Below are 14,272 nucleotides of genomic sequence, written 5' to 3' on the forward strand. Positions count from 1 at the left end.
CCTTTCCATGTTATTTCTGCCTCTGGTACCAACTTTTCTGTTAAAGAAATAATGTCCATGAAGAAGTCTACTTTATTCACTGAGATACACCTGTCTATACTTCAGAAGTACTCCTGTGACTGGAAATCCTAATTGTGGAAGTAAGCAGTGTTGTGTGTTGGAATGAAAAAGCAAATAGCAGCATTAAGGATCCAAATATGATAACACATTGGATGTATTGCCAGGATTTGTTTTATTGGCAGATTTTTTTTAAATAGAAAAAGGAATCTGAAGTTGAAGACTGGCAGTTGGTTTGTGGTTGAGGAAATAACATTTGTTCATTTCCCCCCTGCCAACTATTTAACCAGTGATTGTCTCAGGCTGCTTTTTTATCCTTTGTGAAAAGATGCTGGTCCCTGTATTGTCTCCAATGTGAATGGGAAAGTGGACTGTTTTGGGAGGACGAGGATGTTGGGTCCATTCTGAATGAACATCTGGCAATAAAACATTTAAGTGGTCCTTTCCCTCAAACTTGTAGTCTTGCACAAATGCTTTTCCTTTAAAAAAAAAACCACATACGCACACACCAAAACCCCCCAAATAAATATACAACTGTATGTAACAATAGGAGAGCCAGTGTGGTATAATAGTTTGAGCACTGGACTGACTCTGGAGAGCAGGGTTCAAATTACTGCTCGGCTATGGAAACCCACTAAGTGACCTTAGGCATGTCATAGCCTTAGGGTAAGGCAAAGACAACCCCCCTGTGAACAAACCTTGCCATGAAAACCCTGTGATAGGATAGCACTTGAAGGCATACAACAACAATGTAAAACAACAATTTTATTCTCATTTTCTAGATAGACAGGAGGAGCAGTCCATGGGAAACACTGAATCTTCCTCATGCGCCATGGGGAATTTAATTTTAGTTGCACATAGCAACCAGAGAGCACATCACCATTTGTTAAAAATTTGCTCTTTCTTGGATTCTCTTGCTGTGTCTGCAGAATCTTTCTTGCTTTTTCAGCTCCTTAATGCATTTGAAGTGGCTGTGAATTCCACAGAACCAATTCCAAGTGAAGAGCACCAGAAGCTATATGGAGAGTTTATTCACTGTTTGTCAAAAGTAAGGATTGCCTTTATTTCCAGTGCTCCAGGATAAGACAGTTTTCTTTACTGTTGACAGCTGCCTAAATTGCTAATTGTTTTTCTCCTTCAAAAATAAGTTCCCTCATGAGTATTCTAAACTGAAGACAGCCTGTGAAGATATGATGACTCTGTACCCTGCTGTGAGTTATCCTCTGGAAGTTCTTTGCTTACACTTCATTCAGTCAGGTAATTCAGGTAACCTTTTAATTTTAATCTCATTTTTTAATTTTTAACTTTAATTTTGGCTTTCCAACTCCTTTTTTCCTTGATCATAGCATCTGCTTCATTTCTTAAAACTATGGACAAGTTTAAAAAATACTATGTTTTTGAAAAACAAAACATGAAACATGAATGTGGCAGAATTATTTGTGATATGTATATTTATATCTATGTATGTCCTTCTCAAATTCTAAAATATGGCTGAATAAAATTTCCTAGGATGTTTGAGTGAGGATACCTTGAGTTACTGTCAGAAGCTGTTGGATATCGACTCCAGAAGTGGTCCAGCTCTTATTGCTTTAGGAATTCAGTCCCTCCATGAAAAAAAATATGATGAAGCTGAAAAAAATCTAACGGAAGGTAAGCAATGTGGAAAGAGGTTAGAGTAGGGTTGCCATAAGTCAGGACCTCCAAACTAGGACAAATGTAGGACAACATTTTCAAATGTAGGATACATTTTTTACAAATGGAGGACACGTGAAAAAATTTGATGGTTTTTAAAAAAATGTTAATATAAATGCATGCTTCTTAGGCATGCTCAAAATGGAGGACATTTTAATATTCTTCCTGGTCCTGGATAGAAGTGTGGGATGTAGCTTTGTGTGGTGGACTAGGACTCTGGAGACCAGGGTTCACTTCCCTGCCTATTGGGTCACCTGAAGCTCAAGCAAGTCACACTCTCTCAGCCTCCTCTGCGGAAAGCCATGGCAAACCTCTGAACAAACTTTGCCAAGCAAACCCCAGGATAGGTTTGCTTTAGGGTCTCCATAAGGGGAAAATAATTTGAAGGTAAACAATAGCAAAGAATAACTGAGTATTGTACCTTATGCTGTAGAGGCCTAGGACAATGGGAGGCCAGGGTTCAAACCTCAGCTTGGCCATGGAAACCCACTGCGTGACTTTGGGCAGCAAGTCACACTCTCTCAGCATCTCAGGGGTAGCTAATGGTAACCCTCCCTGAAGAAACTTGCCCAGGAAACTCTTTAGGGTTGCCATAAGTTGAAAAGGAGGTGAAGGCACACAACAACAACAACAGCAGCAGCAGCAGAGGAGGAAGAAGGGGGAGAAGAAAAGTGAAGGAGAAAGAGAAAAGGAAGAGAAAGAAGAATAGGAAAAAGAAGATAAAAATAGGAGGAGGAGGAGGAAGAAGAGAAGGAGAAGGAGGAGGAGGAGGAAGAAGAGGATGAAGAGAAAGAAGAGGAGGAGGAGGGAGAAGAAGAAGAGAAGAGAAAGAGGAGGAGAAAGAGAGAAGGAGGAGGAAGAAGAGGAAGAGGTGAAGGAGCCCCTCCAACCCCCGCCCCCTGCCACCGGAGAGAGAGGCTTATGGGCCTCTCTCTCTGCTCTGTGATTGCTGCTGTGCTAAAAGTGCAGCAGTAGCCACGGAACCCCCCCAACCTCCCCCCCTGCCACCAGAGAGAGAGGCCTATGGGCCTCTCTCTCTGCTCCATGGGTGCTGCTGCGCTTTTAACACGCCAGCAGGCATGGAGAACCCCCAACCCCCCACCAAAGAGAGAGGCCTACAGAGGCCTCTCTCTTTACCCCACCGCCATTTCTGCGCTGAAAGCGTGCACATGGCGGTGGCGGCCCCCGAGGCCCCAGCACAGCTCCTTCTCCTACCTGGGCTCCTCCTCTTGCCCCTTGTGGTCAGTGGAAGTGCCGCAGGCAGTTCCTCTGGGCAATCTGAGAGGAGAAGGAGCTGTGGCCGAGCCTGGAAGCGCGCCAGAGGTGTATGAGCGCCCGAGCCCCTTGGGCCCGGGACAAACTGCTGAACCCGGGCAGGGACAATCCAAGGGCCCCAAAACCCGGGTTTGTCCCGGGTACAGCCGGGATATGGCAAGCCTAGGTTAGAGTGACTGTATATTTCAGTTTATGAAGTGGGAGTTTGATACAGTCACCCTCTTTTTTTCTCCCACTTTGAGCATTGATCTGTTATTATATGCATTCGGTTTTGAGACTTTGGTACAAAACACATTGCAGACATAATCCACTTTGAGGCTGGTTTAACTACTCTGGCTCAATGCTAGGGAATTCTGGGATTTGTAGTTTTGTGAGATATTTAGTCTTTGTCATAGAGCTCGTTTGCCACAATAAACTACAATTCCCAGGATTCCCTAGCACTGAGCCAGGGCAATTAGAGCAGTCTCAAAGTGGATTATTTCTGTAGTGTGTTTTGGACCTTTATATCAGCAGTGGACAAATGGACTCTCCAAATGTTTTTCGACTGTTGGCTGGAGTGGATGGCATTTGTAGGCTAAAAACTTCTGGAGGGCCATTGTTGTCCACTTGTGCTTTATATCCTACTTTAGGACTTTACACTAGCAGTAAACCTCTCTGAAATCAATATGATTAATCATCAGACAGTTTCTGAGGGCAGCAGAATTCCAAAGTTAGTTGTGAGAGACCTGTTAGATCTAGGCCATGTTAACTTTAACATTTACAAAACTTGCCTATTGTTATTATATTAGGATGTTCATAGATATATAAGAATGAAGACCACACTGGTCCGGCCTATTAGCTGAGCAAGTTATTTTGGGTGCAGTCACTTTGTGTACATGCACTGAAAAATTATATAACATTCTTTAAAGTTCTAATATCAGTAAAGCCCTTCTGAACATATGTGTTTAAAAAGGTATTCAATTAATATTTCCTGCTAGGTTTGCAACAGACCAGCCAATGTCCTGTAGCATGGTGCTACTTAGGAGAGGTACAGGTGAAAATGCATAAATACAAAGAAGCTGTTCATTCTTGCAATCAAGGTAAATATAGAACTACAGAAGATGTTAACTTAGAATATTTCCAAGGTAGGAAACAGTAATAGAATTACAAAAATTAAATGAATCAATCAAATAACAATGAAAGCAGTGGAAAGACATTTTCAGACATCACTGTCAAACAAGAACTGTAGATCCCACTGCCATATCTAGCAATCAAAACTGTTTTTAATAAAATGTCTTTCAGGATCTGTTTAAAAATACTGGCTGGCCTATTGGATCTACAATCTTGAAATTAACTGAAGAAGCCTCTTTTCTCATTGTAATTTTGCAGTAACAGGCATTATTGCACTTGCTAGATGGTAGTGTTTTATATATTTAATGTTGTTCTGAATATTATTTAACAGATTTTTGAAAGTGTAGAAAAAGAGATATGTTGTAGAATACAAACAAGTGGTCTCGGATAGCTTTTTTAAAAATATCCTCATATTGTAAAGATAATAAATTAAGATTGCTTCCCAAATCCCTAGATTATTTTTGCATTCAGAATTCGTAATCTAACTAGCAGTCTTAAACTGTGAAAATGAACTGAACTGTTAAGTTATTAAAGTAACAGTGACTTTAAAACAAGTACAGAACTAGATATCTTTCTTTATTGGCAGCCTTAAGGACATTAGGACTACTTTGTGAAGTCAGTTCTCTTCAGCAACACAAAGAGCTTATCTGTCGATCCAAAGCATTGGCTTTGCTTAAAATTCCAGGTGCTGATGCTGCAGACGAAGCCATAAATTCCCTTGATCAGGTATGTGATAAACTTTTTTAAAAAGCAGTTCTATAAATAAACTCTATATCAGTTCGGTGTTATGAGCCTTCTGTTGTAATTGTACCCATGCAATTGCTGATAGAAGTAATGGAGAGGTGAGACATGGGTTGTCCTTCACCTCCTGTCTATCTTTCTATACCTCTAGTGTAGTGGGTTAGAAGAAGTAATCAGCTCTGGTGCCAGGACTTCTGCCTAGCATTTCAGTTTCATACTATTCACGGAAGCATTTGGGCTGGCAGCACAGCCCAGGATTTACCTCTTTTCCCATTCTTTACCAGGTCTAGCTAGCAGATCCATTTGAAATGCAGCTTCCATCATTTCTGTTAAGCTGTCATCCTCAGAGGATTTTCAGCTCCAGCTTTCTACCTTTCCAGCTTAAGAGGGCCTATGTTCTTTCCAGTAGTTGCAGTTGTTTGATTCCACCTCCATAGTTTAAGATCTACAGCTTTCAGAAAAGCCAACTTCCATCATTCTTATACAAGTAGTCATGCCCTGTAAGGTTTTTCAACAACCATTCCTTTTAATTAACTTTTTCTCCGCTCTGCCCAGTTTGAGATGCATTGTTTTGGATGTTGCAAACAGTATGCCAGTTAATTAACACACACACTTTTTGCCTTGCTCTCTCTTTTCCACACTTCGGCCTGTTACAGACTGCCAAAATAAAGCTGCTTCGGGTCTCTTTGGAGGTATGCTATTTAAAGGATGCATGGGTCCTAAGAATCCGGAAGCTGCACCAAAGCTGCACTCCAGTGCTTAGGAATGGAGTGTGGCTTTGGCATGACCTCTGGACTCGTAGGACCCATGCATCATTTAAATAGCATACCTCCAAAGAAACCCGAAGCAGCTTTATTTTGGCAGTCTGTAACAGGCCTTCCTTAGTTTTCTTGTTCTTTAGTTTTTCTTTTTCTTGCCTACAGTTGTTTCTCTCCCTCCCATGCTGCTTATTATAAGCTCTCTTCAGTAGCCTGGTATACAGCAGTGTAGCAAAGTATGGTTTTCCTGACATGGAAATGTGATGGGGAAAGTTTCACCTTATAAATATTTGTGTGTGATGTTGCTGAGTCTTCTGTGGTTTTAGCAGATGATGTTTGCTGCCCTTAATTAGCCATTTCAGAAACATCCCTGATAATTTAAGGTTGTAGATTTGTTGTATTGTGTGTTTCAGGGTTTTATATACAAATTCAATACCTACATTTCTAAAACGTCTCCTTGATGGGAGATGAGAGATACTACTGAACAGTAAAGTAAAACAGGCCGGATTCTGATAGCCAGTAGATATAGAAATCAGTTGGAAAATATGGCATGTTCTACTCTAGTGCTTGCATAACATGTGTTAAATTGTATTGGATTTAAAAATTGAATACATTTAAAACTTTATAAAGATCATGCCACACTGAATTTCTAAATGTACTCAGATGCAAACTATAACACTTGCCTGGCAACCTCAGAGTATTATACCTTTAGAACAATCTAATTGATGTGCATTATATGTCTTATTTTCCAAAAGATTGTGTCAAAATTGTGAGAACAGCCAATATTTTGCTAAGAAAGCTAACACAGTTCGAGGGTGCATTTGTAATTGAATATGACATGCTCATTTTTAATAACATACCCAGCCTTTTATCATGTGGCAGTTACCACAAATCTCTAGCATTAGAAATTCACAATGGCCAAGGGACTACTGGAATTATGTTTTTGCAGACACCCCCCTCCCCCAAATTTTGACTGTTCATGTGTTTGCTTCCTGATCAGTAGTTCTGGAAGAATGCAGAAATTATTCAAAATTAAGGACCAAGCAAGATGAGATGCCACTTGTCTTACTGAATTGTATGTACATATACTCACACTTCACAAGTGAGCCTTTCCATATTACATGCCATGTAATATGAGGCATGAGGGCAGCATGGAAGTTAGGGGCCTTTACCCTCATTCTATTCCCATGAGTCTAGTCACAGGTCCTGCGTCTGCAGTTTGTACTGGAAAAAAGTATCTTGTGGCACAGATGTGAAATACCATTGCCAGTAACAAACACCAGAGCCTCCCTGTCTTTCCTACCAATATCCTACTCTGCATTTCTCCATCTGCATGCTGTTTGCTCTTTAAAACCCATTCAGGCTATACAGATGAGATGCCATTAATGCAATTGCAGTTGTTGATTGTATGAAGAGTGTCTTTTCCACTCTGACCTTTGGGGTTCATATACCACAGAAGTCAACATGAATAATAAGGATACTATTTTTATTCCAGTCTGCTAGGATACTTAAGGAAGAAGCTGAAAGTAGCTGGCACTCAGATTTCTTTTAGTGGCAGGATGCAGTGATCATTAATGTACCATCCCAGCTTGATAACACATTTTGGTTTTATGCACATCAGAATCGCTTTAGCCACTAATTTTTGCAAGTTAACATCCATGAAAGTTAATGTTAGTAGTATTCTCTGTTGTTGAATATTATCAGACTTTTTCATGTGTTCTGATGGGATGAAAATCAAGCCTTGTATTGCAAAAAATGACAAAGGATGGTTTGATCGATAAGCATTTATAATATGGTTTAGTTTTCAGAAAATTGAGATGTCAAATTTGGATTTGGATTCTAGGTTCTGGATAAAAACAGCAATCCAAAGCTTATAGCTCTTAAAGGACAGGCATATCTAAATAAAGGACTTATTGAGGAAGCTACAAAGGTTGGTATGCTTTTCTTTATAGTACAGTTTTTGTTAAAAAGATTAAAAAAAATTTCTGGAAGAAGTGGTAGAATTCAACATTTTGTTACAGATTGCACAAGAGCTTAAACTGACACATCCTGATCTGGCAGAGGCCTGCTATCTTGAAGGGTTGATTTGTTATAAGCAAAAGAACTATTATCAGGCAGAAACAAGGTAAGCCACATATTCATTTGCAAAAGTTATGTTTTTGGCCTATAGCTTGCTGAGATATAGGAGTTGTAGTCCACCAAAGTAGCTCTGCCAACCTCTGCATTTAAGGTTGGGGCATTTGAAAAGAAAGTAATCCTTTAAAATACAATTTTCCCTTTTAGTTTCCAGAGAGCTATTGAAAAAGAAGCTGAAAGAGCTGACTTTCATTTCTGCCTGGGCCTCACTTACTGGCTTATGAGTGAAGAAACAAGAAAGGATAAGTCAAAAGCCCTTACTCAGTTTTTAAAGGTAAAACATGTGGAGTAGTGATAGCTGGCTAATGAATGTAATTAGTAATGAATGCAACTATACTGTAATTAGGCTCCAGTGATTAGACTGCTGGCTAATACTAATCAGCAACTGAATAACAGTGTTATCTTAAACATTATCAAGAGGCTAATAGTGATCAGTAACCCAAGGTGAATCAAGGGCTGAATGAAAGAAGAAGCTTTGGAGCCCAATCTTTATTTTGCTCCCCTTAGCACAAGATACTGCTTATCTTGGAAGGGAGATGTAAGCATAGGGAACATGAATGATATATCCTTTAAGTTTCTGGTAGATATGCCACTCTAAAACAAGTGGTGTGGAGGTTTGCTGGTATTAAAAGTCTCAGTGAAGTGTGTAAGTGCATTTGGGGAGCAACTGAACCTTCTTTGTGAAGCCCCAGAAGAACGTCTTTGTTGTGCCAGTGGTATATTTCTTTCTTTATCAGCAAAAAGATGTGGGTTTCTGCTCCAAGATAGAATTGTTGTCTTCAGTGTAATTGCTGGATGTGAAGATTCAGAAAGCCAGAGTTGCCAAAAATACAGGCAAAGAATATTATACACATTTATGTTTGTGTTAGAGAGGAGAACAGAAGGTTAATTCACTGGTTCCACAGAAGAAATGAATTCAGATCAGTTTAAAGAGAGAGATTCAAATTTGGAAATGGCCTCATTTTGTCCTCCTGTAGCTATACCTCTTATTCTAGACATAGTCTGGGAGCAGCTAGCAAGTAAGCCTTCTAGCTTCTTCATGAGATTTGTGCATTGAAGCAGGACTGAGAGTAGGGCATCCCCCAAAGATCTCAGAGCTGACACAAGACAGGATATACACTGATACAAAAGACAGGGATTGCTGGTTTTCATTAAGAAATCTATCAAAACTATGTTTATGCTTAAAAGCAATGGTTAAAGTGTTCTTCTTCTTCTTCTTTTTCTTCTTTTTTTAAGGCAGCAAAACTGGATAATTACCTAGGAAGTGCTTTTCATTACTTAGGTCAATACTACAGAGATATAGCTGGCGATAAAAACAGAGCTCTTGGTTGCTATAAAAAAGCTTTTGAAAAAGATAAAACAGATGGAGATGCTGGAGCAGCTGTAGTGGACTTGAGCACTGAGCTTGGAGACTTGGTACTGTATAGTTACTTAATTCTTTTAACCACTGCAGTATTTGGAATGGCTGCAGTGCTCATCATAAAATAGAATGGATTCAAAGTTACTTTCTCTTCCCTATGAGTTTAATTTTTTTGCAGGGTTACAAATCCCCCCTCTTGTCCTCATGGAAGAATCACACAAGATAAAATCAAAATATCTTAGATTTTTGGTCTTTTTCCCACTTCAAAAATCTTTCCCACTGATTCATATGGCTTCAGGATCTAATGTAACAACTGACATAATCGTTCAAAAATTTATCTGGGCTGTCATGTGTCAGATGTTTTTGACAAGCAGCAGATGACTCTTCCAAATATTCCCAGTGTTTTATTTGCTCCTCTAGCTTTCAGTTAGTGGTATCCTATATACTATATATACTCATGTATACGTGGAGAAATTTAGGTCAAAAAATTGCCCCCCCCCAAAAAAAATTAGGTCGATTTATACATGAGTCAAGAGGGTACAACCCAAGCCTCTCCCCAGTCAGGCTGCCTCTGCAAGAGACAGCCCAGCTGGAGAGAGGCTAGGAAGGGCGACCGATTGCCCTGTAATCTCTCTCCAGATGAGCTAGCTCTGCAGGGAAAACCAGCTGGGGAGAGGTAGGGAAAGGTGATTGATCGTCCTTCCCAGCCTCTCCCCAGCTGGGCTTTCCCCAGGGGAGTGAGCCCAGCTGGGGACAGGCTGCAGGGTGCCATGGGGGAAAGCCCAGCTGGGGAGAGGCTGGGAAAGGAGACCAGTTGCCCCATAGCCTCTCCCCAGCCGGGCTCCCTCCTTAAGTCTGACCCTCAACTTATCCACAGGTCTATAAAAAAAATCCTAAATTTTGGCCCCAAAAGTTGACCTCGACTTATAAAGGAGGTCAACTTATAGTCAACTATATATGGTAGTATGCATTAAATCTTTGCTTCTCTGATGCTAACATGTTTTCATCCATTTCTTCCCAGAACTATTATTTTCTGAATTTATTCCTGTGTGTGTGTTAGATATTTATTTGTATTCACGAGACAGTAGAAACAACCAGACAATTTGAATAGTTACAGCAAGATCAGCTACATTTTAAGAGGGGTTCCACATGTGAAATTCAGTCTCTGCCTTTACTTGTTGCCATTATAGCCAAATCTGAAGGTACAGTGGTACCCCGGGATACGAATTACCCAGGTTACGAATTTTTCGGGTTACGAAAAAATCCCATAGGGATTTATTGTTTCGGCTTACGAAGGTTTCTTCGGGTTACGAAAAAACCTCGGCGCTATTTTCCGCCACCGGAGGGCAGCAGAGAGCTATTTTTCCATTAGCGCCTATGGCAATTCGGCTTACGAAGGTTTTTCGGGTTACGAAATTAGCCGCGGAACGAATTAATTTCGTAACCCGAGGTACCACTGTAGACTGATGCAGAGGAAGTTCTGTTTTCCTTCGCATTTCAGTTTTGAACCAACAGAGGGAGCCTTCTATGTGGAAATTTTAAGTTTGCCAATAAGGCTTTTAGTTAAATACATTGATGCATCTTACTGACTGGCTGCAACGGTGATGACTGTAAGCATGGGCAGCTTGTGAACCCTGCTGCAGTATGGAAACAATCAAGGAACAGTAAATTGAAAGTTTTCCCCATGTACCACTGAAAAGCTGTTAGAGTTATGTACGCAGTACATTGTATGTATCTTAATCTGTGCGGAATAAGAATATGGAGTTTATTTTACCTGAGATTATATGTTAACCATTAAAAAGTCATATTTTATCAGTATTTAAAAGTAAAAAATAGTTCCCATGATTTTTGTTATGTGTCCAACAAAGTGGTATCTGTTTAATGGTAGTGCTCTGCAGCTGAATCAATACAAAATATGCAACTGAATCCACAACTAAATATGTGTTCAAGTGTGGTGTATGTGCATGAAAAAGACACATGTATGCATAATGACACTTCATGTGCAACCCCACGTATTCAGCCTTGAATTCAATGTGGTTGTTTCACATCAGACAAAAATGTCCAGTGACTTCCATAGGGGAACTTTTACATACATAAAACACCAACAAGATTTGGGCCAGGAAGCATGACTGTAACAAAGGATGTGAGCTAGATCTTAACCTCAGAATCTGTGTTCATTGTCAATGCTGAATGCTGGAACATTTAACAGGAAGAGCAGTCTTCCTGAACAAATGTTGTGAGTGCTTTTTTTTAAAATCATTGACAAACCACAGCTAACCCTGTTTGTGAGGAGGTAGGGCTTTCAGCTCAGGAGTATGAGTTCCAGGCAGGCAAAAGCAAATCTGGATGAAATCAAAATCTATTTGATTAGCCTCTGGTAGTGACTGGTAGGTCATGGGAAATTTTACGTTCGATTTGGTGTTTTCATACATGAATGCTAAGAAATTAATTCTGAGTCCTTCCTGTTCTTTGCAACCATATAAACACATAATAAACTGTTCACATCTTATTTGGTTGTTAGGAAACTGCCATTGCCATCTTGACAGAGGTGACAGAACGAGCAAGTGCTGGGCGAGCTAAATGGGCCTGGCTTCGTCGTGGGCTTTATTACCTGAGAGCTGGCCAGCATTCACAAGCAGTGGCAGAGTAAGAGAATTCATTGTGATTTCTGTGCCTCACACAAGCAGGTTTGCGTCTGCACAGAAAATCCCTATGAAATATTCTAGAGCTGAGTTGCTTTGCAGAAATATCCTGCCCCTTCCCATATAATGCGCATGTCCCAGCCTGCCTAGTTACTGTCCCCTCCGTTTCTTTTCATCCATTGGCAGAATGACTGCATTCTGAGTGTTCTTGTCCTGAGTAGTACTTCAGTCTTCTTTCATCTTCCCTCTGTACCTATTTCATTTAGTTTAGAGTTCAAGTTAAAGATCAAGCTTTCTATTTATGTGTTTAGAAAGGCATTTTCCCCCTCTGTGGATTTTATTGCTTGCTGCTGATTTGCACTAACTTACTTATCTGTTATCTTCATTTTTATGTAAAACATCTGATCTCAATTCAACATTCCCTCAGCATAGTATAAATATCTGTGTATGGACCTGTTCTATGCTGAGACATATACAACTACATCAGACTTAATGCAAAGCCCCGAAACCACCTCATGTAGTCATTCTGTGCTTCACAGTAAGTAGACAGGATCAGAGAAGGTTTGATTATCCAGCCAATAGCCCATTGCCAAATGATAACATCAGTGCTGATATTCCCAGGGTGCTGCAGGAGTCTCAGCATTTCTGTAATCATTGTGCATCTGGCAGGAGAAGGGTACTAGGCACTTCTCCAATCCTGCCTGCTCACTTTGATGCTTGAAATGGTCATGTGAAGTGGCTTTGGAGCTTTACATTAAGTTGGAAGGGGGATTTTGGGTGCTGCACAGAGAAAAAGGGCACTCCATCCCCGCAGTACCTGAGAAAACACATTTGCGCACATAAGGGACACTTACGTGTGTTGATGTCCCTACCTGAATTCCACCCCTAGAGTGTGATTCTTTAGCTTAGGGGCAGGCAGCTGGCTCATCAGATGTTGTGGGACTGCAACATTAGTTCCAGTGAAAAAACACATTGATAAGAGAGTTTGTGAGACATGCTTTGGAGAGTGTTGATCCATTTCCAACTGGCTTCAGGTCAGGATACAGAGTGAAGACTGCCTTGGTCAATGATCTCCATCTGGGCATTGACAGGGGAAGTGTGACCCTGTTGGTGCTCTTGGACATCTCAGCGGCCTTCAGTACCATCGACCACAGTACCCTTCTGGAACGCCTGAGAGAGTTAGGAATCAGCGGCTCTGCGTTGCATTGTTTCCGCTCCTACCTCTCAGGCAGTTATTTATCCAAGTTGGGCATCCCTCAGGGCACAATTCTGTCCCCAATGCTGTTTAACATTTACATAAAGCCACTGGGTGAGCTCATCCAGAGACATGGGACGGGATGTTATCAATATGCTGATGACACCCAAATTTGTTTCTCTATGTCTCCGACTGCTTCAGTGATCAAAGAAGTCATCTCCCCTCAGAATGACTGTCTGAGGTCAGTAATTGATTGGATGAGGGAAAATAGACTTAAGTTGAATCCAAATAAAACAGAGGTACTCGCTATAGGAAACCCTGCACCGGGTATAGAGGTTTGTTCACCAGTCCTGGATGGGGTCACAGTTCCCCTAAAGGACTGTGTTCGCAGCTTGGGGATACTTCTGGATTCGTTGCTTCAGCTGTCTTCCCAGGTTGATGTGACAGCTAGGAGTGCCTGTTAGCAGCTTCGGCTGATACGCCAGCTGCGACCTTAGCTGGTAATCTCTTGTCTTGATTTCTGTAATGCACTCTACATGGGGCAACTCTTGTGCCACATTTGGAAGCTGCAACTGATTCAGAATATTGCAGCCAGGTTGGTCGTAGATAAAGCTAAATTCAACCCTATTACACTTATATTGAAATCGCTTCATTGGCTGCCTATTAGCTTCTGGGATCAGTATAAGGTGTTGACTATTACCTATAAATCCATACATGGTTTGCGTCCAGCATACTTGAGGGAACGCCTCCTCCCATACAATCCTTCCCGTGCACTCAGGTCCTACTCCAGCCAAAGAAAACCAGGCTGGTGGTGATTTCCCAGAGGACCTTTTCAGCTGCCGCTCCTAAAATATGGAATGACCTGCTGGAAGAGATCCGCCATATTACGTCTTTGGAGATGTTTAAAAAGGCGAGAAAGACGGATCGCTTCCAGCTGGCCTTTCCAGACTAACCTCCATCTGAATTAACCAAATTGATCCATTCACTCTTTCACTGCCTCTCCTGATGGTCTCTTGGAATGATTCAACCTGTGTCGACCCTTAGTTATAAAATTTGTAACTAATACACTGTATTGGGGATATTGTATTGTATCTTGATGTTTATGTGTAATTTTAGCAGAAGAAAGGAGGGTTAGGAGGATTAAAGAAATTTTATTATTGTCTGTATACAGTATCTGTTTTATTGGACTGTTGTTGCCCACTTAGATCCTGGAAGGGAGAGGCGGGATATAGATAAATATTTTATTTATTATTACTATCATCATCATCATCATCATCATCATCATCATCATCATCATCATCATCAT

The 14,272-nt window shown here is 40.8% G+C and overlaps 1 protein-coding gene across 8 annotated transcripts in view; it reads left to right on the top strand.

Annotated features, from left to right (window-relative positions):
• TTC37 (tetratricopeptide repeat domain 37) overlaps nt 1-14,272 on the top strand; it is a 64,718-nt gene that overhangs the window by 13,659 nt on the left and 36,787 nt on the right. For 7 of the 8 annotated variants that reach the window (XM_042449411.1, XM_042449412.1, XM_042449413.1 and 4 more), the window contains 10 exons: nt 1,007-1,105; nt 1,206-1,323; nt 1,567-1,707; nt 4,002-4,103; nt 4,721-4,860; nt 7,477-7,563; nt 7,655-7,758; nt 7,917-8,043; nt 9,006-9,185; nt 11,651-11,775. In XM_042449411.1, the coding sequence (XP_042305345.1) occupies nt 1,007-1,105; nt 1,206-1,323; nt 1,567-1,707; nt 4,002-4,103; nt 4,721-4,860; nt 7,477-7,563; nt 7,655-7,758; nt 7,917-8,043; nt 9,006-9,185; nt 11,651-11,775 (1,223 nt within the window). The remainder of the gene's footprint in view (nt 1-1,006; nt 1,106-1,205; nt 1,324-1,566; nt 1,708-4,001; nt 4,104-4,720; nt 4,861-7,476; nt 7,564-7,654; nt 7,759-7,916; nt 8,044-9,005; nt 9,186-11,650; nt 11,776-14,272) is intronic. The other variant, XM_042449415.1, reaches the window with a different exon arrangement.

Source organism: Sceloporus undulatus, chromosome 2 (genome assembly GCF_019175285.1).
Source record: "Sceloporus undulatus isolate JIND9_A2432 ecotype Alabama chromosome 2, SceUnd_v1.1, whole genome shotgun sequence".
In the NCBI taxonomy this organism is placed as follows: domain Eukaryota; kingdom Metazoa; phylum Chordata; class Lepidosauria; order Squamata; family Phrynosomatidae; genus Sceloporus; species Sceloporus undulatus.